At 46.0% G+C, this 27,061-nt stretch overlaps 1 protein-coding gene across 1 annotated transcript in view; it reads left to right on the forward strand.

Annotated features, from left to right (window-relative positions):
- LOC308097160 (nuclear receptor coactivator 3-like) overlaps positions 1-27,061 on the forward strand; it is a 104,223-nt gene that overhangs the window by 58,072 nt on the left and 19,090 nt on the right. The window contains exons 4-15 of the mRNA XM_080444785.1: positions 501-661; positions 6,627-6,727; positions 7,340-7,514; positions 11,237-11,431; positions 12,464-12,550; positions 13,521-13,661; positions 14,728-14,875; positions 15,765-16,351; positions 18,268-19,562; positions 22,341-22,473; positions 24,290-24,481; positions 25,242-25,478. Of these exons, the coding sequence (XP_080300911.1) occupies positions 501-661; positions 6,627-6,727; positions 7,340-7,514; positions 11,237-11,431; positions 12,464-12,550; positions 13,521-13,661; positions 14,728-14,875; positions 15,765-16,351; positions 18,268-19,562; positions 22,341-22,473; positions 24,290-24,481; positions 25,242-25,478 (3,452 nt within the window). The remainder of the gene's footprint in view (positions 1-500; positions 662-6,626; positions 6,728-7,339; positions 7,515-11,236; positions 11,432-12,463; positions 12,551-13,520; positions 13,662-14,727; positions 14,876-15,764; positions 16,352-18,267; positions 19,563-22,340; positions 22,474-24,289; positions 24,482-25,241; positions 25,479-27,061) is intronic.

Below are 27,061 nucleotides of genomic sequence, written 5' to 3' on the forward strand. Positions count from 1 at the left end.
GACATCCATGCATGGAACTATCTAATCTATCTAAACTCCCCATTCATTAGAAGGACAATATCATTCCCCAGGAGCAGGGATGTGTGTTTTTCAAGTTGAATGGGCTCACATACTGTAGGAGAGGGGCTCGTCTGATCAAATGAATATAAAATATCTAAATATTGAATTAAGAAACTTTAAAACTGGTGCACACAAAAGTCAGACTAGAATGTGAAAATGACCCCAAGAGTGTTTTAAAGTTAAATCTCCCATAACTCTAAGAATGTACGACACTCTCTGAGTTACAGACCCCATGGGTCCATTTGGCTCCTAACTATCAATCAGTTTGCCGATTGTTAGTCCCTGAAAACCTCCACAGGGACCCACTGGGGGTCCCTGAATGTTGAGAACCACTGCCGTAGAACACCCACCACAGCGTTTGAATAGAAGTCACCGTACAGATGTCCTCCCGCCACTGCGTGACTCCTCATCTCCCGCACGTTGTTGTCGTCCCCCTGAAGGTGTGAGAGGAGGCGGCGAGAGCAGGAGAGCAAGTACATCGAGGAGCTGGCTGAGCTGATCTCCGCCAACCTCAGCGACATCGACAGCTTCAACGTCAAGCCCGACAAGTGTGCCATCCTCAAAGAGACGGTGCGGCAGATCCGGCAGATCAAAGAGCAGGGTGAGTGGCGTCAAATATCCTTGATGTATATTAGGGGTGGAACGATATGGGTATCTCACGATACGATATCTGTGGCGATATTAGGCCCTCGATAACAATAATATCACGATATTCGATATATTGCGATATCACGATATATTGCATGAAACTTCACCAACGACATATCACGATAGTCTTTGTATTCAATTCATAAACACATAAAATAGCACCAATGCCAATGATACTAATGAAGGCTCTGTTCCATTTCGTGTAGCACAGTGGTTCTCAAGGCCTTTGCAGGGTGCGATTTTCCGCACGGAAAAAACGGACAATATCATTTTTTAAATGAACACATGGTTCTCAATGACCTCATCCACACTGGCTCCGAATTTACCGTGCGGTGATGTGATGCGTTTTTTTTCCAATCGAACCCAGTTCGATTCGTGCGTCTTTTCGCATGCGGTAAAAACTGATTGATTAATCGCACCCTGTCTGCAAAGGCCTTTAAACCTTTTAATTGCAAGGACCCCCATAACTCTGAGTGTGTACAAATGGAACCAAATGGACCCTTACGGGTCCTTTTGGTTCCATTTGTACACTCTCAGAGTTACACACACATAAGGGGCCATTTGGAACCTCCGCAAGTGTTTCCAGTGAGCCAACATGCACAATATCAGCACCTGACTCTGTTTGACCAGAATGGAACAGAGCCTTAATTAGTATCATTGGTAACACCTGTGAAGGAAGTAAGAAGTGGCCCAATTTCTTTCCAACATGGCTGCTGTGCATAGAGCCTATCGTATGGACATTTTAAATTCTAAAATTGTAATGATTGAATACTTTATTAGTCACAAATGTAAACAGCACTGAGGTACAGTAAGACATTTAGGCTAAAAGGATGACACAAAAAGGTCCTGGGTTTCCATTGCGGTCCTGTATGTATTAAATTCATCAACAGCTAGAGCATAGAATATTAGCACATCAATACATGTCATCAACAAATACAAACAACTATATGTACAAAGAAGATTTGTGGTCTTCTGACATCCTTAACACATTGTGTGCCAGAGGTTTATTAAAATAGGGTACATCTAGTGTCAGCATATCTTCCATCCACTTACGTTGATATGTTTCGTGCTGCAGAAGCCCCGACGCGGAAGTGCATGTAAACAAAGCGTGCGTGCGAGACGTCGGAGGGTCCCGACTAACGCCTGGAACAATAATACTTCTAACGCAATCCTCCATTGCAGAGTGATCGCCGATCGAAAACGGCTCGCTTCCACCACGTTAAAAAGAAATGGAGATATTAAGCTTTTAGTCAAGGAGTTAACATTGGAGCGGCCGACCGGAAGCGTTTTTGACATGGATCGACATCCGGCCTCTCTTTCTCAGAGACTCCTTGGATGATCCCAAAGTTTCGTTAGAGCACCCCACGTGGGAAATATATATATATTAAAAAAATGGGCCAAAAACGGTCCGGACCGTTTATGGCACATAACTCGTAGCTTCTCAAAAACGGTCCGGACCGTTTATGGCACTCAATATGTTAAATGGATGGTGTGAGAGTATTAGAATTCGATTTGTTTTTTCCCTCAAAATTTGGGGGGTACCAGGTCGTGGGTGCTCCCTCTGGTGTTGTGGGTGTCACTCACTTTGGAGAAGGGACTAATCCAAGTTTTCTATGGATTAGTCACCCCATGGAGACTTGAATTCATGGATATTTTTTTGTTTTTGTCGCTTTCCTAAGCCAATAATTTGATGACCGGCAGCGGTTCCGGTAGGAGACACCATGAATTCAAGTCTCCATGGGGTGACTAATCGATTGGGTGAACTATCCTTTTAAAATACCTGAAATTCAACAAATGTTTTCTGAAAACCCTATGTTTCTATATCAGTGGTCCTCAAACATTTTCATGTCAAGGACCACCCAAAATTATATGTATTTGGCCGCGGACCAATTTTTAAAAAAAATATATTTTGTTATAGGGACCCCCAGAAGCAAAGATTTGAGTCAAAAGTGTTCCCTTTAAAAAAAGATATATTCAAATATTTGCACAAATGTTCGAGATTTAAAAAAAAATGCAGATCTACAAGCTCATGGCTTAAATACCAATCCCATTCATAATTCTTCTGTGTAAGTGTGTTAGGTGGGTGATGGGCTTTAGGCCGAGTAGTAGTCATATGAGTTTGTTTTTGAAGGTCTTAAGCTTAGTTTTTAGTGACATTGAGGTGTTGGAGAACCACGAGGTGCAAGCATAATCAAAAATGACATTGAATGAGGGCTCCAGCTAGGGTACACACTTCCGGTGTGTTGCTGACACACACAGGTCTCGAACAACGATAACTTCCTCCTGGTTTGTCTGTCTGAAAAAAAAATCTATTTTAGTGTCAATGTTCAGATGTGGCTTGTGAAGAATGTGTCCTACATTCTTTCACTGACAATGGGGCAAAGTGATCTGTGGTCGTTCTCCTTTGGAATTAAGAGACTCACTCACGTCCTACTTCTGGTCTCCTAAACCCACAACAGTCAGAAAAACAAAACAAAAAATACTCGACTGCATCGCCTCCCAAAAAGAACAGATTTAGAAGCTATCATCTCGTCGCAATGCAAGTTGTGGATACCTTGTAGATTTGTTTGTTTTGTCAAGAAAGCCACGCCATTGCACGGTGTAGTATAAATTACGCTGATCATTACTACAAAGGTAATCACTTGATTGGAATGTGTGAAATAAACATTGAGAAGATCCACAATGATCTTGCATACAAAAAGACAGAAGCCTCGTTATTTCCCATACACAGATTGTTGTGCCTGGAGGCAGTCCACAGGGCCGCGTCCCGCCGTGACTCCGCCACACCTGTCAATCTCAAAGACACCTGACTTCTTATTTTTATGCTCTCAATGGGTTTCCCTGAATAAATAAAGGTAAAAGAAAAGAAAAGAACTACTTTTTATACAGTATAGGAAAAATACAAAAAATAGCCTATCTACAAGCTCACAATGTGTTGCGATGTGACGCTTTGTGAGCGGGTAGATGTTTTCACTGAATTACGCGACATTTTTGTACTCCGAAGTATAAAATAGAGCTTAAGTGGTTCATCAGACTAATTGATTTAGTTCATTATAAACTACATTTATTTGTTTCGGCTCATATTATTAGATTAATCAAAAAAGTATTATTTGTATTGCCTTCGAATCCTGTATTATCTTGTGTGTATTGTATTACTAGCACAGTCTTACGGCCCATGTCACACCAACATTTCGCTGCTTGTACCTGTAAGAGCGAGTGTCACATAAACCCTCTTGATTCTTGATAGAATAATAGGCTCCATGCACAGCAACCATATTGTAAAGACCTTTACAGGTGTTAACAATGATACTAATGAAGGCTCTGTTCCATTCTGGTCAAACAGAGTCAGGGTGCTGATATATTGTGCATATTGTTGTTCTCACTGGAAACACCGCTACACCAGTGGGTCTCAAAGTGTGGTCCTGGGACCCTCATGGTTCCTTGAGGGGGTTCCAAATGGCCCTTTACGGATGTGTAACTATGAGAGTGTACAAATGGAACCAAATGGACCCGTAAGGGTCCATTTGGTTCCATTTGTACACTCTCAGAGGGACCTTGAAATAAAAAAGTTTGAGAACCACTGTGCTACACAGTGGAACAGAGTCTTCATTAGTATCATTGGTTACACCTGTGAAGGAAGTACGGAAAAGGCCCAATTTCCTTCCAATATGGCTGCTGTGCATAGAGCCTATTGCTGAGAAAATAATGGATAGTTGCAGCCCTGGTGCTGCTGCGAGACTGTGGAGTCAGAGACTAGAGAGAGAGGCGGCGCGGGGTGGGGGTGCAGCTGTGGTCCAGCTGGGAGTCAGCTCCACCCAACGCTTTAAACAACATGCGACTCCTCTCAGAGTCCAGGTGCAAGGACGAATCACTCATTCATCTCCCAGCAATTTCACAGCCTTCGACTGTTTATGTTTGGGGAGGGAAACATTGGCAGCGCCTGTCACTAGTCCCTGCGTACTGTACATGCGTGTGTGCGTGCATGCATGTGCGTGCATGTGCGTGCATGACAGTGCACACTCAACAAGCGTGCACAGCTGTATGCTGGCCTCGCCATGGTCTGTTTAATTGAGGCTGTGCAGGTAATTTAATCCATCTATTTAGCTGGATCGCCAAATTATTAGATTGATTACAGCTGCTGTTGTCATAGCCCTGTCCGCTTTTGTGAATTGGTCTCCTGTTGCCACAGTAAAGAATGTCGCCTTCGGTTTAAAATGCCTCCAAATGCTAGTTGTATCAGCTTGGGTTCTACCAGTGCAGACTGGATAACCCAGGCTTTGCTTTGTGACCACGCACGCTGAGGTTAGCGTGAAGAGGAGGAGGGGAGCCGTTGTTACAGTATAGCTATACCTGGTGGTTTGTTGTGGGAACACAGCACTGCTGCCACCCCTACAGGAAGGGGAAGAGGCTATGATACTGCCGCTTCTGACTGGCTGCTGGCACGTTGCTATAGTTACAGGAAGTGAAGACATTGGGGTTTAGATAGAAGACCTCTTGCTTCATACCTGTTCTGTTCCGCCTCTCCTCTTCTCACTTTCAATTTCTCTGTCTGCCATCTTCATTTTGCTCTTTGTTTCTGTCTCTCGGTCCCCCTCCCTCCCTCCCTCCCTCCCTCTCTCCTTTCTACTTAATGTATTCCAGTCTCTCCTCCACTTCCTCCTCTCGCCTGCATTTTTTTTTTTTACTATGTCTCATCGGTATTGCGGCATGATGAGGTGCAGCATCTTCAGGTTGCTCCCAGCATCTTAAGATATTGAGTGAACCGATGAAGCATAGCCCCCCTTTCCCTTTCTCTCTCTCTCTCGCTCTCGCTCTCTCTCACTCGCTCTCTCTCTCTCTCTCTCTCTCATTCTTGCCGTCCCTCACTCTCTCTCTCACTCACTCTCTCTCTCTGTCTCCGGTCTTTCACTTTCTCTTTCCCCTCTTCTCTTCTCCGTCCTCTCTCGTTTCCTCTTCTTTCTCTTCTCCACCTGCCTTCAGAGAGAGTGCCTGGGTGGTGGTTATAGACAGCAATGGCTGTGTGTGATTTTTTTTTTTTCTTTCTTTGTGTGGGTATCTTTGCCCCCTGGGAGCTAATCAGATGGAATGATTCCTGTAGCCTAGCAGCCCCAGACTCCTTTTTCAGACCCAACCCTGCATTAATACAGCAGCACAGGCCCCAGCATCCATCCACACGTCCACGGCCCCAGTTCCTCTATCTCTTTGCCCTGGTCCTCTCTCTCTCTCTCTCTCTCTCTCTCTTTCTCTCTCTCTCTCACTCCTCTCTCTCTCCATCTCTGACTTTCAACCCTCCATTAATTCAGGTGCCTTAGCCCCAGCCCAGGCTGCACCATTACAGCCTCCCTTAGTCTCTCTCTCTCTCTCTCTCTCTCTGAGTCTCTTCTCTCTCTCTTCTCTCTCTCTCTCTCTCTCTCTCTCTCTCTCTCTCTCTCTCAGCCCCAGCCTATACCAGACAGTCCCTCAGAGTCTGACACTGAATATAAAGCATGAGGACGGTTGCTACCTGCACCACATGCTCCCAGCCCTCTCTACCCCGCCTGACAGGCTCCTCAGAGAAACCTGCTTTGCCGCCGGCTCTCTCTCTCTCTCTCTCTCTCTCTCTCTCTCTCTCTCTCTCTCTCTCTCGCTCTCGCTCTCGCTCTCGCTCTCGCTCTCTCTCTCTCTCTCTCTCTCTCACCTGTAGTTTTAATCAATAGGGAATGTTGAGAAACGCTGCCCCCTGCTGGGCATGGCCGGCGGATAAGGTGACTGGCAGTGGCTCCAGGTATCTTTTTTTTTGTCGTTGACTTCCATTTGCTGTTGTTCTTCTTGTTAGGGTTTCTACAGGGAAGTTGGTTGGATGAGAACATGACTTTTATTTTTTTCCTTTTTTTTCCCTTCTTTAATCGTGCTCTCCTTCCTTCCCGCGTTCCCAACAGGGAAAGCCTCGTCCAACGATGACGATGTCCAGAAGTCGGACGTGTCTTCCACAGGTCAGGGGGTCATCGACAAGGACCACCTGGGCCCGCTTCTGCTGCAGGTGAGTGAGTCCGTAATTCCGCTCCGTTTGGACGGCCGTCGGACTTTGGGAATTTTCGCCGTCGGTCTGGGACTTTTTTTTTGCGATTGTTTCAAACTTTTGCCTCAATTTCAATTAATGAACAATTATTGAAAAGACTAATCAATGTGACGCGTTGTGAGCTTGTAGATCGGCTGTGTGCACCCTTTTTGTACGCCACCATTGTACAACAAAGTATATAACATGGATAAGTGGTACTCGTTACATGGTCAAGTACTCAGACTAATCGATTTAGTCGAATATAAAAAAAACGATTAGAATTTTTCTGTTTCGATTTGTTGATGATAACAGTTTCTCGTCACAACTTTCTGTGAAAACATAAAAAGTCAATAGAAAATTGTATTAAAAAAAAAAAAAACTCGATTAGTCAACATGAGCAAGATTAAGTCGGCTATGAGTTCTAAATATCGGTTTTGATATATTTTCGGATAACTGCCCAGCTAATATTTCGCCGCCTTCACTCTGCCGATCGATGGGCCAAGCCTTCGACCCCGCCGATCCGATCGGCCCGTTTCGTTGGCTGACTTCCTGCCGTTTTGTCCTGTCCTGTCCTGTCCTGTCCTGTCCTGGCAGGCGCTGGACGGCTTCCTGTTTGTGGTGAACCGGGAGGGCAGCATTGTGTTTGTCTCGGACAACGTGACGCAGTACCTGCAGTACAAGCAGGAAGAGCTGATCAACACCAGCGTCTACAACATCCTGCACGACGACGACCGGGAGGAGTTCCACAAGAACCTGCCCAAGAACAACGGTACAGAACCACACACACACATGCATGCATGTTGGCTATTCGAAAATAGCAGATATACAAGCTCATAGCGCGGCACCGAGTGCCGCGCTACGAGCTTGTAGATCTGCTATTTTTTTTAAATCGTGAAAATGGGTGCAAATCTTTGAATATATATTATTTTAAAGCGAACATTTTTAACTCAAATCTTTGCTTCTGGGGGTCCCTGGAACAACATATTTTGAGATGGGGGTCGGCGGCCAAATACATATAATTTTGGGGGTCCTTGACATGAAAATGTTTGAGCACACACACACACACACACGCATTCATTCATGCACGCACACACACACACGCACGCACGCACACAGCAGTGCTGCTATGCCTAGTCAACAGAACTCTCTCTTTGACATCTCCCATAGGGGATGAGGCAGAGAGAGAACTTTTAAGAGGTTACAACACCCACAAGCACATAAACATAAACACACACTGTACACACACACACACACACACACACACACACACACACATGCTCACACGCACACACACATACAAGTTATTTATTCATAACCCTCTCCTCTCTAATGAGGAGCACCTGGGGAGGCCTGTTCAAGTGTATGAGAGCTTTTTGGATCCACACACACACACACACACACACACACACACACACACACACACGTGCGTGCGTGCGTTCAGTAGCCCCGCCCTCCCTCCCACCCGCACGTTGCTAAGCAGGCAGAGCGTAGAGGAGCTGTCAGTCAAACTCAGTGGTCCAGACACTGTAGAACAGGCCTGAGCCCATCTGGAAACCACTCACTACTGAATAATATGGATGTATGCACGTGTGGGCGTACTTGTTTCACTGTACTTGCGAGGGCTCTACAATTAGGAAAAGATTCAGGTTAGGATTAGAGTTTTTAGAGGTTAGGATTACGGGTTGGGGGTTAGAGTTGTCCATGTTTATGCTTAGTAGTTGTGTACTTTTTAATTTGAGCTAAAAAAGCATTCTTTTACACTTTGGCTATTCAAAAATAGCAGATCTACAAGCTCGTAGCGCGGCACCTAGTGCCGCACTACGATCTTGTAGATCTGCTATTTTTGAAAAATCGTGAAAATGTCTGCAAATCTTTGAATATATAGTGTTTAAAGCGAACATTTTGAACTCTATTCTTTGCTGCTGGGGGTCCCTGGAACAAAACATTTTGAGATGGGGGGTCGGCGGCCAAATACATATAATGTTGGGGGGTCCTTGACATGAAAAAGTTTGAGCAAGACTGATATAGAAACATACGTTTCTTTTTTCACAATACTGTTGGGATTTAGAAGACATTTGTAGAATCGGCTTCAGGTCTTAATGGGTTAAATGTTGAAGTCCTCACAAGTATAGCGCTACAAACGTGTGTGTGTGTGTGTGTGTGTGTGTGTGTGTGTGTGTGTGTGTGTGTGTATACCCAGGTCTGTTTCTCTTGTCAGTGTGTAGTCACGTGTCGCTGAGCATTTGCGAGAGTAAGCGTCTGTGTTTTGATTTACATGCTCCTGACTGTAATGAGCTTGCATATCTTGACGTCCGCGTGCGCGCGCTTGCACGAGTGTGTGTGAGTGCGTGCGTGCGTGCGTGCCTGTGTGTGTGTGTGTGTGCCGTGTGCGTGCACACCAGGAGCACTATTTATAAAGCTGATTAATTATGGATATGTGTGCTCAGCTGAACCTGCTACTCGATTAACTGGCCCAGCAGTGTTCCTAAGCAGCGACTCCTAACGCGTCATTGACACGACTCTCTCTCAACTCTACTCTTTCCTCTCTCCCGTTTCCTGTCCCTACGTCCCCTCGCCTCCCTCCCTCCCTCCCTCTGTCGCTCTTCATCCTTAACTTCTGACGGGCCCGTCTGTCCTCTTTCTTTCCTCCTCCTCCTCCTCTCTGTCCTGCGGTCTCCTGCTCTCCTCCTTCCCCGTTCGGCTCCCGTCTTTCTCACCCTCATTCATACTTAATATGGCAACCCACTATGTTGAATAATGCGGTTGTCATTTCTTTCACCGCATCCTCCCCCCCTTGCTCTCTCAACCCTTTCTCTCTCTCCCTCTCTCTTTCTATCTCTCTCTCTGATCTCTCCCTATCTCTTAGCTCTCTCTCTCTTCACTCTCTTTCGCCCTCTGTTCTCTCTCTGTCTACAGTATCTCTCTCTCTCTCTCTCTCTCTCTCTTATTGTGCCTCGTTGTGTGCTGCTCTCTCCCCTTCATTATCTTTTGGACCCATGAATGAAATACGCTCTCTGTGCACATTCCTGTAGGATGACCACTGACCACGGCAACTACAGTTCAACACACACGCACGCGCGCACAAACACACACACACACACACACACACACACACACACACACACACACTGAGGCAACACACACAGTACGCTTTCGTTTCCGACTCCTATTCTCTTTCGCCCCCCCCCCCCCCCCGCGTCTTGCCTCACTGCTGTCTAATTGTGTCTGAGGGGAGAGATGTCGGTCTTGGCGGCCATGTTCTCTTGCCTCTGTCAGCTTTTGGAGGGGAGGCTCCCGTGGCCTTGTTAAATCACCTCTCACTATCAGTTAAGCCTCCTGGCAACACCCCCCTCCCCCTCGTACTCGTCCCCCCCCCGTCCCTCGTCCCTCCCCCGCATCCTCCCTCCACCTGGCGGAGCGGGACCCCCCCCCCTGGCCGAGTCAAGGCCGTGGGGTTTGATAACGCTTCTCGCACAGACCTTGGAGGAGAGTTGGACGCCTCACTGAAGTTTGCCATCCTCCAACAGCCACCCCACCCCACCCTCCACTCCCCTCCCTCTCCCATGTGAAGGTGACCCGCTCAGAGCCTGTGTGTGTGTGTATATGTGTGTGTGTGTGTGTGTGTGTGTGTGTGTGTGACTGTGTACACTCTGATGAGGAGTCAGGGTCTAAATGAGGATAGATGGCGGAGTGTCCGTGGCCCCTGCCCGCCACCGAGCAGAGGGAAGAGGCAGAGATATTGGAAATCGACACGTTGGCTCCATTAATCCCATGGTCCATTTAGCCCGGAGTGTGAACGGGAGGGGAGGCTTCTGCTTCTCAATTTAAGACGGAAAATACATGTTGCGGTGTGGTTAACCCATTAAGACCTGAAGCCGATTCTACAAAATGTCTTCTAAATCCCTACAGTTTTCTAAAAAAAAACGTTTATTGCTATGTCAGTGGTTCTCAAACATTTTCATGACCCCCAAAATGATATGTATTTGGCGGTGGACCCCCATCTCAAAATATTTAGTTCCAGGGACCCCCAGAAGCAAAGATTTGAGTTACAAATGTTTGCTTTAAAAATATATATATTAAAAGATTTGCCCAAATTTCCACGATTTTTAGCTCAAATAAAAAAATGACACAGATGCGTTCCAGGTCTTAATGGGTTAAGCGGGCTGGCGGGCGTGCGTCCGTGTGTGTGTGTGTGTGTGTGTGCGTTCTCATGCGCGCTTGTGCGTGTTTAGAAGGGGTGGGGGATGGAGGTGTGTGTGTGTTTGTGTGTGTGTGTGTGTGTGTGCGTGCGCGAGAACGTAAACAATCCAATATTGTTTGTTTAGACCTTTGTATCCATTTGCTGCATGCATTGAATATTAATCTCTGAAGCCCTGTAGGTTATGAGTGCAGCTTATTGTGTTATTGTGAGTCATCTGTCAGCGTTTTGTTTACACACATTATCCTGATATCGTCAGCGTATCGTTCTGTTTTTTGTTTTGTTTTTTTTAGCAGTAAATGGCGTGTCGTGGGGCGGCGAGGCGGTGCGACAGAAGAGCCACACCTTCACGTGTCGGATGCTGGTCAAGTTTGGCCACGGCCCCCACGGCCCCATGGAGGAGGTGCCAGGAGGAGGAGGCCCGCGCTACGAGACCATGCAGTGTTTCGCCCTCACGCAGCCCAAGGCCATGATAGAGGAGGGAGAAGGTGAGCAGATGTTCTCACACACACTCACACACACACACACTCACACACACACACACACACACGTCTGCATTACTGTACTTGTGAGGACATCAATTTTTTTTACAAATTTGGGGCATTTTAGCCTAAAGCCGAAAAATAGCAGATCTACAAGCTCACAACGTGTCGCGCTGCGACACGTTGTGAGCTTGTAGATCGTCTATTTTTCAGGTGCATGACGCTGGCACATAACTGGGTATAAATCATGTTTAACTCTTAATTCCAACACCTAAACCTGACCCCTAAATGTCTAATCCTAATCGTAATCCCAACTTGAATCTTTTCCTAATTGTAAACGTGTCTCTAAAAAATCTTTTTTTTTTAACCATAAAGCAAACATTTCTCTTGTGAGCCCCGAGAAAACGGTCCTTAGAACGTCTATTTCGCAAATTCTACTATACTTGGGGGGGACATTTGGTCCTCACAAGTATAGTAATATACACACACACCACACACACACACACAGACACACACACACACACACACACACACCCACAAACACACAATTCAATTCATACAGTATGTGCTTTATTGGCATGACATTATATAAACATGTTGGCAAAGGGTATAAAGCTTTTTGAAACGAATAGCAGCAATCTTGTGGGGTCACTTTTGGGACAATTAGCAGCGTTTTTCCCAAAGCGATTTTAAATGGTATACAAAAAAGCCACAGATTTCCAATGTGTTTAAAGGTAGCAGCTCCGTTTATATGTGCAGTAGGTCTGTGTCAGAGGTCCACTCGGTACAGATAGTGCAGGAAACACAATGGTTAGTTGTCCTTAGGGTGGTTGAACGTATTCCATTGGCTAACCTTCTTTTATCGCAACAGTTCACAAATCTTGCTGCTGGCACACACACACACACACACACACACACACACACACACACACACACACACGCACACGCACGCACACACACACCCCCCACACACCTTCTTATAGAAATGTATGTATGAGAAGCTGTGCTGACTCTGTGCTGCCTCCTTCCCTCCCTCAGACCTCCAGTCGTGCATGATCTGCGTGGCGCGCCGCGTCACCGCCATGGAGAGAACCGAGAGCTTCAACACCAGACACGAGCTCTCAGGTGAGATAACCGGCTTATTACCTTCAACGCAGCGTGAGAAAACACACCATTAATATGTACAATGATGGCGCCGCTGCCGGGTGGAAACCTCATTATGTCCAAAACGGTTACTTTTCAGGATTTAAAAAATAAATAAATATATATATATAGCAGATCTACAAGCTCAAAACGCAGATCAGCTATTTTTGCTACTTTTGTGTGACTCTGTAGTAATACGAAATAGGGCATTAATTTACCAAAAAAACACACCCAGTGTGAAATGAGCTGTGTTATTTAAAAACAACAGCGGTCATCACAGTGATGGAAGCTCACTTTTAAAAAAAAAGTATTTTTTTTGAAGTGCGTGGTGCTATTTATAGGTTATTAATTTCATCATGCGTCTCGCTAGCCAATCGCAGTACTGAGCAAAGGGTGTGAATAGAGTCAGCCAATCACAGTACAGCGAAAGACAAATTTTCACGACGGTCTTTTCACGACGGTTCCAAACCCACTTATAGGAGCGGCTACACCGCTCAAAAAACATTCAAATATGGAGATATGGGGTTTCTGCCTGACGGCAACCATATTCTATAAGTACTAGGTCTGCAACTGTTGATTATTCTATCGATGGCATGATTAATCGAATAATCAAGAAGCCAGATTTTTGTTAGAGATTTTATATAGCAAATCGATTATAATTGATTAGTTTGATTAATACATTTAGACCTGAGGCAGATTAAAAAAAAACGCCTTCTAGAATCCTAATAGTTTTCTGAAAAATGTCTATTCAAAAAAGAAGTAATGTTGCTATATGTATAGAGCAACATCTAAAATGACACAGATGCTGTCCCGGATTGAAAGGTATTAAGACATATAAAGGTTAAACAGGTCTAAATGGGTTCTGTTACACCCCTACATATATATTCTATATGTTCTACTAATCCCTCTGGGTTGGTTCTGGTTTTTGTTTCGGGTCCCGTCCTTCCTCCAGGTAAGCTGATCCAGATCGATCAGAACTCCTTGCGTTCCTCCATGCGTCCAGGCTGGGAGGATCTGCTGAGGAGATGCATCCAGATGTTCCTTCAACACAGCGATGGACAGCCCTGGTCACACAAACGCCACTATCATGAAGGTGGGCTGGAGGCGCATGCACGCACACATGCACGCACACATGCACGCACACATGCACGCACACATGCACGCACACAGAGTGTTTGTGTTTACTTCTTTTTAAAAAATATGTAAGGGATAATTGAAGTTTTTTTTTCTCAACAACTACCGGTGCGGCGACAATAATCCCGCTTATTACACGGCTACTTAATAAATAAATGAATAAATTGACCCAAAAGTAACAACAAAACCAAGTATTTCCTTGCTTACGGTAATGAAAGTATTCCATAAGTGTTGCGCTGGCCGTCCGCCCAGTGTAACGCGGTCGCCTCGGAAAACAAGGAAGTGTTGATCAAATAGTGTCGTCTATTTCTCGCTTCAAATGTTTTCAAAAACATTCTTGAGAGCAATGTATAGCTGTAAATAACATTGTGTGTTTGTGTTAGCAGCGCAGCAGGTGCTCTGAGCCTTTGATTAGACAGCGGTCTGTTATAGAGCTCATCAGTCATTATTCAGAAATAACACAACGCTGAATTCAGCGATTGACCAATCAGAATCAAGCATTCAACCTAGCCGTGTAATAAATGTATTTAACGCATTGACCCAACCTATCCCTAACCCTGAAACTATAACCATAACCTTAACCCCTCACCCTAAACCTAATCCCTGAATGCCTAACCGGAATCTAAAAAATATCCTTCTGGGGACCAGAACAATGTCCTTGTGAGGGAGGTATCGATTTAGTTGATTACCTACAAAGGTAATAAATCATTGTGTGTGTGTGCGCACACGCACACACACACACACACACACACACACACACACACACACACACACACACACACACACACACACACACACACACACACACACACACACACACACACACACACACTCATCTGATGCACTCACCTGTTGATGATTGATGCATCAGCCAACATTTCAATCCCACGAGTAGCAGTGCCAAATACCCTGGCATTGATCTCCATTGTAACCATTTCATACTGTATCTCGGTGATTGATTGGTGGCCAGTGTATGTTGATGTGATCAGAGTGTGTGTGTGTGTGTGTGTGTGTGTCTCCCCCAGCCTTCCTGCAGGGTCACGCTGAGACCCCGCTGTACCGCTTCTCCCTGTCCGACGGCACGCCGGTCACTGCCCAGACCAAGAGCAAGCTGTACCGCCACCCCATGAGCAACGAACCGCAAGGCTTCATCTCTACTCACCTGCTGCAGAGGTCAGAATCTAGACACACACACACACAAACAAACAAACACACACACATCTACTGCAGAGGTCAGAATCTAGACACACACACACACACACACACACACACACACACACACACACACACTAACAAACACACACACGCACATCTACTGCAGAGGATAGAATCTAGACACACACACACACACACACACACACACACACACACAGACAGACAGACAGACAGACAGACAGACAGACAGACAGACAGACAGACAGACAGACAGACAGACAGACAGACAGACAGACAGACAGACAGACAGACAGACAGACAGACAGACAGACAGACAGACAGACAGACAGACAGACAGACAGACAGACAGACAGACTGCAGAGGTTAGAATCTAGACACACACACACACTACTGCAGAGGTTAGAATCTAGACACACACACACACACACACACACACACACACACACACACACACACACACACACACACACACACACACACACACACACACACACACACACACACACACACACACACACACACACACACACACACCAATCCAGACTCAAGCAAACTCTGCAAATTCTTTTGTAGCTCAATATAAGTTAACCACTTAGGCCCTATTTTAAAAATAGGATAAAAAAAAATTGCAGATCCACAAGCTCGTCTGCTATTTTTTAAATGGTTTTAAATTGTTTGAATGTTTGCCTTTTTTGTTATTGTTTGAAAGTTTTCAGCCACGCCACAAAACAGGCACACCAGGTTGAAACCATGAAATGGCTCCAAATGGGAATATTTATTGGTATTTTTGTCAAAACCTGCACTACATCTGCGCTCTTAAGTAACATTGCTTCATTGCACACTTTTCCTCCAAATCTAACGCTTTTCTTCCGTTCCTCCTGCACAGGGAGCCCAACGGGTACCGCTCTGCCCAGGGCGGAGGCATGATGCCCGGCGGCCCCATGAGGCCGCCCCAGGGCATGGGGGGGCCCGGGCCCAGCCCCAACCCCCAGATGAACATGAACCCCGGCGGAGGCATGGGCATGGGTGGCATGGCTGGTGGCGGCATGAACAGGGGGTACGGCATGAACGAGCAAGGTCACATGGGGCACATGGGAGCCATGTACGGCGGCGGAGGAGGAGGAGGAGGAGGAGGAGGACCAGGAGGACCAGGAGGACCAGGAGGACCAGGAGGAGGGGGCATGGGCCACCGCATGATGCAGATGAACCAGATGAACCAGATGGGACACATGAACCAGATGGGTCCCATGGGTGGGATGAGCCACCCGGCCATGCAGCAGCAGCAGCAGCAGCAGCAGCAGCAGCAGCACCCACAGCAGCCCCCGTTCCAGAGCGCCGGTGGCTTCGGACTCGGCGGCATGAGCAGCCCCTCGGGGAGCCCCCGCATGGGCGGACCCCCCCAGCAGGGGCTCCTGATGTCGCCCCGCAACCGAGGGAGCCCCAAGATGGGAGCCAGCCAGTTCTCACCGGGAGGTACGTCAGGGGTTCGGGTCCAAGTTTTTATTACGGGGTCAATTGGGTCTGGGACTGGGTCTGGGTTCAGATTCTATTACCTCGGGGAGTGGTTATGTTATGTGTAATACCCTGGACTCAGCGCTGATCAGGAGAGAAAAGCATGAAGTTCTGCGTGATGATTAGGCTGACCTACTGTAGCATCAGATTACTGCAGCCAGTGGTGGAAAAAGTACTCAAATTCATTACTTAAGTAAAAGTACCAATACTGCAATATAAAAATACTCTGTTAAAAGTAAAAGCCCAGAATTCAAAAATTACTTGAGTAAAAGTACAAAAGTATTGGCATCAAAATGTACTTAAAGTACCAAAAGTAAAAGTACTAAATATTTGAAAATAGCAGATCTACAAGCTCACAACGCGTCGCGATGCGACGCGTTGTGAGCTTGTAGATCGGCTATTTTCAAATAGCCGAGGTATAAAACAGGGCTAAAGTGGTTAATGTATGTTTCATAATATCATAATTTATATCTGAAAAGTAACTAGTAACTCAAGTTTTCAAATAATTGTAGTGGAGTAAAAGTACAATATTTGCCTCTGAGATGTAGTGGAGTAGAAGTAAAAGTACTGAAAATTGGAAATACTCAAGTAAAGTACAAATACCTCAAAATTGTACTTAAGTACAGTACTTAAGTAAATGTACTTAGTTACTTTACACGACTGCCTGCAGCGCAAAAATAAGGGGGAAAAGGTTGAGCTGGGGATGCGTGCGAGGCCAGCTGAGTTTACTGAGCTGGTAAAGCGGATCAAACTATACTGTACCTTCATGGAATCAAAGGTATGGAATCATGGATTCCTTCTTCATTGAGGTGGAAACATGGAAGTTGATTTCATTGTCTCTTATTGTAGGCTGCGACTAGCCTGGTAAACCCTCCCTCCGGAAATCTCATTTCCATTTGATTTCAGGAGTGAGTCTGGCCTGATTGCCCATTCTGCAATATTGGCTGTGGGCTGGAGTTGGGCGGGAGTAATACCGTTGACTGACAACCCCTTCAGCCAATGATCGTTTTTCCCCTTCAGCCAATCAGCAGTTCACCAGACTAATGTGACGCAACGGGACTTTTGAGACGGCCATGCCCAAAATGGGTTGCCTTATTCGGATACATGGGTGTCACTGCCCACCCCTACCGGTTCTCTAAATTTTTATTTTTAAATAGGCTCTGTCATGATTAATTGACCACATATATGAAGTTAAACAACTAAATTCTATCCAAACGATATCTTATAAGTAAATTCCGTGCCTCAAAATAGAAGTTTGAGAGCTTTTTGAAGTAAAAAAATAGCGGAGAAAATAGCGGACAGAAAAAATGGCTGCCGTTCGTGTTTTGTCGGCTGCATTCAGGCTGCACTCGGTGCCATTCGGGCTGACTCGAACTCGCCACCTGATTGGCCAACTGTCGCTGTCAATCACAGAACGATGTGCGACGACGCTGATAGGCTCGGTTAGTTGGTAATTCCACTAGAAACCCCCACAATGGGCAATCAGGCCAGACTCACTTCTGAAATCAAATGGAAATGAGATTTCCGGAGGGAGGGTTTACCAGGCTAGGCTGCGACAAAATGTTTAATAGCAATTATAATGATTAGGTTTGTCAGGTCAATATATGACACAACAGTATAGGGGTTCGGTTCTGAAATATCTCGGAGCCAATCGGATCTCAGAACAAATTTCACAGGTCCATTAGGGTTCGGGTCGTATTTATTTATGTATTATTTATAGTGTATTTATTTATTTTGTGTGTGTGTGTGTGTGTGTGTGTGTGTGTGTGTGTGTGTGTGCGTGTGCGTGTGCGTGTGCGTGTGCGTGTGCGTGTGCGTGTGCGCGTGTGCGTGTGCGTGTGCGTGTGCGTGTGTGTGCGCGCGCGCGCGCGTTCTAGGTCTCCACTCTCCCATGAGTGGCCTTGGCGCCGGCGGAGGGGGCGGCGCCTGTAACACCACCTTCTCCAGCAGCTCGCTGAACGCCCTCCAGGCCATCAGCGAGGGCGTGGGGAGCTCGCTGCCCTCCACCCTCACCTCGCCGTCCCCCGGCGTCCACAAGCCGGACAGCTCCCCCAGCGTGCACTCCTCCTCCTCCTCCTCTGGGCCCCAGCAGCCCGCCGGCGCTCAGCAGCAGCCCACCAAACCGGGCCAGGACGGCTCCAAAAGCCCCCTAGGGGGAGGAGGAGGAGGAGGAGGAGGAGGAGGAGGAGGAGGAGGAGGCCTGCAGGGTCCCGGGCCCGGCGACCACCACCACCCCCTGCACCATCACCACCACCACCACCACCAGCAGCAGCATCCGCATCCCCAGGCCGAGAGCGCTGCGGAGCGGCCGGACAGCCAGGCTGCTGCGGCGGCTAAAGAGTCTGCGGAGGGAGGAGGAGGAGGAGGAGGAGGAGGAGGAGGAGGAGGAGGAGGAGGAGGAGGAGGAGGAGGAGGAGGAGGTGGCGGCGAGGCGGGCGCGGCGAGCTCCGATCCCCCCCGGAGGTTGCCGGACAGCAAGGGCCACAAGAAACTGCTGCAGCTGCTGACCTCGCCGACCGAGGAGCTGGGAATGAGCAGCGGCAGCGGCCCGGTCGGTCCACCTCCCGGTCCGCCCCCGTCCGCCGGCGGCGGCGGCAACAACGCGCCCGACGGCAAGGACCCCGCCGGGGGCATGACCAGCCCCTCGTCCACCGGCGTCTCCTCCTCCTCCTCTTCCTCGGCCGCCTCGGCCAATCAGGGCCAGGCGGCGACGGGGCCCGGGGGCGCGTCCGCCGCGGCGGCCATGTCCTCGGCCCAGTACACGGCCTCGCTGCAGGAGAAGCACAAGATCCTCCACAAGCTCCTGCAGAACGGCAACACGCCCGACGAGGTGGCCAAGATCACCGCCGAGGCCACGGGGAAGGTCACGCTGGGAGGAGCGCCCCAGCACGAGGGAGGGGAGGCGGGGGGGGCCTCCGCGGCGGGCCCGGCGGGGATCCTGGAGCCCAAGCAGGAGCAGCACAGCCCCAAGAAGGAGAAGACCCACGCCCTGCTCCACTACCTCCTCAACAAGGACGACTCCAAAGAGCCGGTGGACGTCAAGCCCAAGGCTGAGGAGCTGGAGGGGAAGGGCCCCCCGGGGGCCCCGTGCGGCCCTCCGCGGGGCGGCCCCGGATCCGGTCCCACGTCGGAACACCCCGAGAGCAAGATCAAGTCAGAGCCACCCGATGAGGTGAGATCATCACTTGTTTTTTTGGGCGGTGAAACCGCCCCTATATGTGAGGTTTGGACATCGACCACCCATTGCACCCCCCCAACCCTGCGCTGTGATTGGCCACCAGTGTACCCCCCTAACCCTGCACCGTGATTGGCCAATCACAGTCTATTCAGGACTGTGATTGGCTAGTGAAACATGACACATGTGCATAGCCCTATAAATAGGACTATGCACTTAAAAAAAACGCATTTATGTTTTTTTTTAAGTTAGGGGTGTACAATGGTTGGTCCACAATATTACTTTTCTTTAAGTGAACTTCCATCACTGTGTGACCACTGTGACCACACCGCCCACTTCACACAGGGTGTGATTTTTTATATATTATTGTATATACTGTACCTACACTGCAGGTCTCTCAGTCCTCAGTGTTTATTTGAACTCTGAGGTAGAGCCCTGCTCAGGACCGTTTTCTTAGTCCCACTCCCGTTGGATTCCTGAGTATTCCCGCTAGTTTCATTTCTGACCACCTGCAGTTCATTTCTGACCAAAAGCTCCCGCCGCCGTCTAGTCCCATATAATCCCACAATATTTCCATTGGGACCCAAAAACAGAAAAACTGAGTGAGAGAGAACGGGAGAGAGAGACAGAGAGGCGGCCATTACTACTGCACCACGGACAGCGGCACAGTAGGCTCGGCTGGAATTAACTGCAATATGCACATACCTGTCGGGAACAACGTTTCTAAATTACATTCTCCTCTGCATTTAGCCATAAGATAAATGTGTCCATATCGAGCTAAAATAAAACGAAACACAACCACGCATGCTTCAGGTGCACTACGTACGGTTTATAGCGGGACTGTGCGTGTTTTTGTTTAGTTTTTTTAAAACACGTTTTATTTTCGATTTTCCACTTTTCCACAATTAAGACCGGCCATAGCCCGCAGCTATTCAAAAACTACTGTACCTTCTCCCGCAATATTTGCGTTCAATCTTGCAGGACCCAAACCAAATGCAGGGCTTTAAGGTCCTTGCACACTGGTGCGTCTTTTCGTTGCGTTTTTTTTACAACAATGAAAAAAATTGAAAAAACAATGAAAAAAAATAAAACGCAACGAAAAGACGCACCAGTGTGCAAGGACCTTTACTGTGAAGCATCTAGTTGTAGGGTGGTGAACTGGTTGCACTCTGCTGATAACGACCCAACACAGTTCCAACACAAATCTCCCATTAGTAGCACCATTTCACAAATATTGTGAGCCAAACCCGTCTCAGTGGATGTGGCGTTCCTCATGTAGTTGTGTCAGCAATTAGTCTGCTGACTATGTGAATGTTTGTCTAATGACAGCCATATCTAGCCTGCAAACAATTACGTCCCTCCCCCGCTTTATTAGGAGAACCACGTCGACTGGATAGGGCGCAGCGACCAGTTATAATACAACGGTGAAATAAAGCGCAATAAAGTTTTTCCGGTGGGATGTCCTTTTCATTAGGTCCACCTTTTTTAGGCCGTCAGTGAGTATCGAGCGTGCTGCTGTGTATTAAACTTTCGAACCCATCAATAAACTCTGTCAATAAACTTTAACGTTACCGTCCTCAAACGAAAGGCCTGAGGCCTTGAGAGACCTAGAAGATAAATCAACCACCTCCTAAATCCCAACAGTATTCTGAAAAACGTATGTCTCTATATCAGTGGTGCTCAATCTTTTTCATGTCAAGAACCCCCGAAATTGTATGTATTTGGCCGCGGACCCCCATCTCAAAATATTTTGTTCCAGGGGGTCCCAGAAGCAAAGATTTGAGTTAAAAATGTTCGCTTTAAAAATACATATATTCAAAGATTTGCACACATTTTCACGATTTTTGAAAAATAGCAGATCTACAAGCTCATAGCGCGGCACTCGGTGCCGCGCTATGAGCTTGTATATCTGCTATTTTTTTATAGCGAAAGTGTAAAAGAGCTTTTTTGCTCAAATCAAAAAATGACACAGATCCGTTCCAGGTCTTAATGGGTTAAACCATATACACCTAGTTGGCCGGAGTCACACCAAATATCTTCACCGAAAATAGCCGATCTACAAATTAACAACGCTATGCATGTGGTTCATGTGGTTAGTGGGCGGCGGTGGCTCAGGAGGTAGAGTGGCAGCTTGGGAATCGGAAGGTTCCAGATTCGATATTCGATCCCCGGCTCCCCCTTTGTTAGCGTGAAAGTGTTCTTCTTAGACAACTGAACCCCTTTTACTGCTCTGGATGAGCAGGTTGGTGCCTTGCATGGTTACCTCTGCCGTCGGCGTGTGAACGGGTCAATGAACATAAATGCATAATTTACCATTTTTGTGGTTAATCCAATAAGACCTGAGGCCGATTCTACAAAATGTCTTCTTAATCGTAACAGTTTTCTGAAAAAAAATTATGTTGCTATATAAGTGGTTCTCAGACTATTTCATTTCAAGGAACCCTCAAATTAAATGTATTTGGCCACGGACCCCCATCTCAAAATATGTTGTTCCAGGGACCTCCAGAAGCAAAGATTTGAGTTAAACATTTTCGCTTTAAAAATATATACGTATATTCAAAGATTTGTGCACATTTTCACGATTTTTCTAAAATAGCAGATATTTTGTGTATAAAATAATGGTTAAAGTGGTTACACAGATGCGTACTTCCAGGTCTTAATGGGTTCAATTATCACTGAGGATTTTGCTGTGCACTATGAAGCTCGTTATAATGTGAATTTGCTTGACTTTTTTTTACTTTGTCTTTTTTTCTCAACTCTGCCTTCTTTCAACAGATGGACAACTTGGAGTCTATCTTAGGAGGTCTGAGGGGCTCCGGTTCCGAGTTCTACCCCGACCCGGCCGGAGGCGGGGCAGCTGGCGATGCAGGAAACAAGCCCCAGGGTTGCGGTGATGACAATATGCAGGGTAAGCAAGCAAGCAGGCAGTAGAGCCCAGCACTCTCTTATAGTCCTGCTGCGGCCAGTGGTGGAGGAAGTACTCAGATTTTTACTTTAAGTAAAAGTAGCAATACCACATTATAAAGAATACTCTGTTACAAGTAAAAGGCCTGTGTTCAAAATGTTACTTGAGTAACAGTACAAAAGTGTTGTCATCAAAATGTACTTGAAGTACCAAAAGTAGAAGTACTAAAATGTTTTGAAAATAGCAGATCTACAAGCTCACAACGCGTCGCATCGCGACTCGTTGTGAGCTTGTAGATCGGCTATTTTCAAATAGCCTAGGTATAAAATAGGGCTAAAGTGGTTAATGTATGGTTTATGATATAATAATTCACATCTGCAAAGTAACTAGTAACTAAAGTTTTCAAAAGATTGTAGTGGAGTAAAAGTACAATATATTTGCCTCTGAGATGTTCTGGAGTAGAAGTAAAAGTACTGAAAATTGGAAATACTCCAGCAAAGTAAAAAATACCTCAAAACTGTACTTAAGTACAATACTTGAGTAAATGTACTTAGTTACTTTATACCACTGGCTGCCGCTCACTCCCATTGGATTCGTGGTCCATTCCCACCAGTTCCCCACAATGGTTTCATTCCTGACCCGCCCACAGTTAATTTCTGAACCGCCCGAGGATCTCCTGCTTTTGATTTTCTTTTCTAGCTTCTGTGCTCCACCATGCTGCAACTGTTGCTCCGCCCACACTGTTGCATCATGCTTCAGGTGGCTTAGCGCTACATCATGTTTTAGGGTGGGAGTGACCCACAGGGTTCTTATTACCGCCCATTCCTGCCCGATTTAACCGGTTCAATCCGGGAACGCATCTGTGTCACTTTAGATTTCTTTGGCAATTCTTTTTTTTTTTTTTGCAGATTTATACACGCTCATAGCGCGGCACTGAGTGCGCTATGAGCTTGTAGATCTGCAATTTTTTAAAAAGAAAAAAGAAAATCGTGAAAATGTGTGTAAATCTTTGAATATATATTTTAAAACATTTATACATAATTTAAAGCAAACATTTTGTAACTCAAATCTTTGCTTCTGGAGGTCCCTGGAACAAAAATATTTTACAAATGTTCGCTTTTGAAAAATACATTTTCAAAGATTTGCACGCATTTTCACGATAAAAAAAAAAAGAAGCAAATCTACAAGCTTGTTGTGCCACAACTATGAACTTGTATATCTGCTATTTATGAATAGCCAAAGTATAAAATAATGGTCGGATTGAATGGGTTAAAGCATTTTTTTAAACTGCCCATGCATGGGATTTGCGTTGGTACCTGCGGGATCCCAATCCATTCCCAATGCAGGGGCTCTAGTAAAGCAGACTCAAGGCCTGCACATACAGTAGATGTACCACCCACGGCTACATTTAGTTTTTTAGGGCAGGGGTCTTCAACGTTTTTCATGCCAAGGACCCCCTAGCTGAGAGAGAGATGAAACAGGGACTCCCTCTATATTGTATAAAATTGTGTTTCAGATTAAACTGCTCTTTTTTTCCCTCTACACCTAATACCTCTTTGCCAAAAATAGCCGATCTACAAGCTCACGACGCCTCGCAGCGCTTATTGGCTAAAGTTCTCCTCAGAAAAGGAATGCTAGGGTTCAAGTGGTTAATGTAAAAAAATATATATATATCACACGAAGATTTGGCGACCCCCCTGTAGTAACTCTGAGGATCCCCTAGGGGTGCCCTGTTGAAGACCCCCGTTTTAGGGGGATGTTGAAAAGCATGTGAATGAAGATTTTTTTTTCTCTTTCTCTTCACGTTCATCGTACATAGGGAGTCCTGGGATGGCTCCGGGGCCACGCGGACCCTTCCTCCAGAGGGCCATGTCCGTGGACGGGAAGCCCATGGGGGGACCCGGAGGAGTGGGGGGGAGACGCCCCATGCTCATCAAGCAGGAGAACGTGATGGGCGGCCCCGACGGCTACCCGGGAAACATGGGTCTGTGTCCAAGAGGCGTTGGAACAAGTAACTAGAAGTTTTTTAGTGCACATTTCTAACGTAATTCTCTCACTCATTGATCATTATTTATAAGGGGAGGCATTTTTGTATTTTTTGGGGGTGGCATTTTTGTAAGAGTTAAAATTGCCTACCATGGGAATGTGGTATTATTCTTATTCTGTGCTCTTTTTCAGCACTCTGGGGACAAACCCTCAGTTACCCCAGCCTTGATCCTTGAATATTTTAGAAATACCTTTTTGTTTATCGTTCAGATCAGCTAATCGGTAACTATTTCTATAACTTAAACATCTGTTTACCCATTAAGACCGGGAACGCATCTGTGTCATTAAAGATTTTTTTGGGCTATTGAAAAATAGCAGATCTACAAGCTCATAGCGCGGCACCGAGTGCCGCGCTACGAGCTTGTAGATCTGCCATTTTTAAAAAATCTTGAAAATGTGTGCAAATCTTTGAATATATATATATATTTTTAAGCGAACATTTGTAACTCAAATCTTTGCTTTTTGTGTCTTAATGGGTTTAACAAGCCACACTGACTGAACCCCTAGCTGCTCCCAATGAAGTTAGTTTTATGTTCTACAAAAGTTACTTTTGAGAGTTGTTTCACTGTGCAATGAAAAAAGAATTATGAGAATATTTTTGGTAATATCAATTTCTAACCAACGGGTACATCATGACAAAGGTAACTGTCATTGTGCTTTCAACACGATGTCCTACTGACCACATTTTGTCCCCTTTTTGTTTTGTCTTTTTTGTCTCTCTCCAGGAGGACCAATGAACAGGGCGATGGTTCCCCAGAGGTCCCCGATGGGGGGGTCAGTGGAGTGGGGGATGCCCCGTTCCAGCGCCAGTCCCGTGGGCTCGGCGGGGCACCCCTCCATGATCCCCCGTCCCGGCATGGACTACAGCAACGCCAAGGGCATGATGGGGGGACCCATGGTCAGCCGCTCCGCCAGCGTGCCCGGCTCCAGGTCCATGCTGCAGCAGCAGCTCATGGATATGGGTACGTATACCACGTCACAGTGGTGGAAGAAGTACTCAAAAATGTTTTACTTGAGTAGGAGTATCAATACCACAATGTAGAAATACTCTGTTACAAGTGGTTAAACTTTGGTAAAAGTACAAAAGTATTGGCATCAAAATATACTTATTATAGTGCCTAAAGTAAAAGTACTCATTTACTCATTTAGTAGACATTTTGCAGAATGTCCCATTTCAAGTTTTCAAAATGTATAAAAACTTTTGAAAATAGCAGATCTACAACCTCACAATGTGTCGCGATGCGACACATTGTGAGCTTGTAGATCGGCTATTTTCAAATAGCCGAAATGTATAGAAAGCGTAAGTGGTTAATGTATGTTTAGTAATAAAAATCTAAATCTAAAAAGTAACTAAAGCTTTCAAATAATTGTAGTGGAGTAAAAGTACAATATTTTCCTCGAAGATGTAATGGAGTAGAAGTAAAAGTATTACTACTGCCTCCCCCTGGCCAGCCGGGGCGCCTGATGGAGGGGAAGGGAACTGGTTGGAATAACGTGTTCCTTCCACGCGCTACGTCCAACCAGGGAAACTCTCCCCTGTCAGGTGACAAGAAGGTCAGTTGGCTCTCATGCATTGAAGGAGGCATGAGCTCGGCCCTGGCCTCCCTAGGTTGGCAGAGGGAAGGTAGTGCCCAGGATTACATAGACAATTGGCACTGGGTGTAAAAAAAATAGGGTTACAAAATCGCGGGATAAAAAATGTAGAAAAAAAAAAAAAAGAAGTAAAAGTATTGAAAATTGTAAATACTCCACTAAGGTAAAAAAAATACCTCAAAATTTTACTAGAGTAAAGTACTTGAGTAAATGTACTTAGTTACTTTACACCACTGGGTACGTCTGATGTTGTTGCATTCCTGTCCCACTGGTATAAGAGTTGGACTACAATGGGAGTTGGATCCCAAGCGCTGCACAGTGGCTGCTTACTGCTACAAAATGTCCTAATAAAGATAACAAAGACACATCAAAGCAATCAAATCAAACGCACTCACTGCAGTGAATCTAAATGCCATTTTTTCCCCCTTCTTCTTTTGACACCAGCAATGATGATAGCATATGGTTATCAACAGACTTGATTACCTTTCATAACTCCATGTATTAGGGTTTAGGGTTGGGGAGATATGGACAAAATCAAATATTTTTGACCATACTGTATATCTCGATCGTGATGATTAATATACATTTTCTGCGTACTTCTTTCAAACATTTTGATCTACAAGCTCACAACGCGTTGCAGCGTGTTGTGAGTTTGTAGGTTGACAATTTGAAAGTATAAAATAAGGCTTAAAGCCAGGCAAAGACAACACAATATTACAATCACAGGCTATATCTAGGCTTTTATTAACCCTTTAAGGCCGGGAAGGGAACGCATGTGTGTCATTTTAAGATTTCTTTGGCTATTTTTAGAAAAATCATGAACATTTGTGCAAATCTTTTAAAGCTTCTGGGGGTCCCTGGAAGAAAATATTTTTAGATGGGAGGGGGTCCGCGGACAAATACATATTATTTTGGGGGTCCTTCACATGAAAAAGGTTTGAAAACCATTGAT

The sequence above is a fragment of the Gymnoscopelus braueri genome, assembly GCF_963280865.1.
Source record: "Gymnoscopelus braueri genome assembly, chromosome: 12".
NCBI lineage: Eukaryota > Metazoa > Chordata > Actinopteri > Myctophiformes > Myctophidae > Gymnoscopelus > Gymnoscopelus braueri.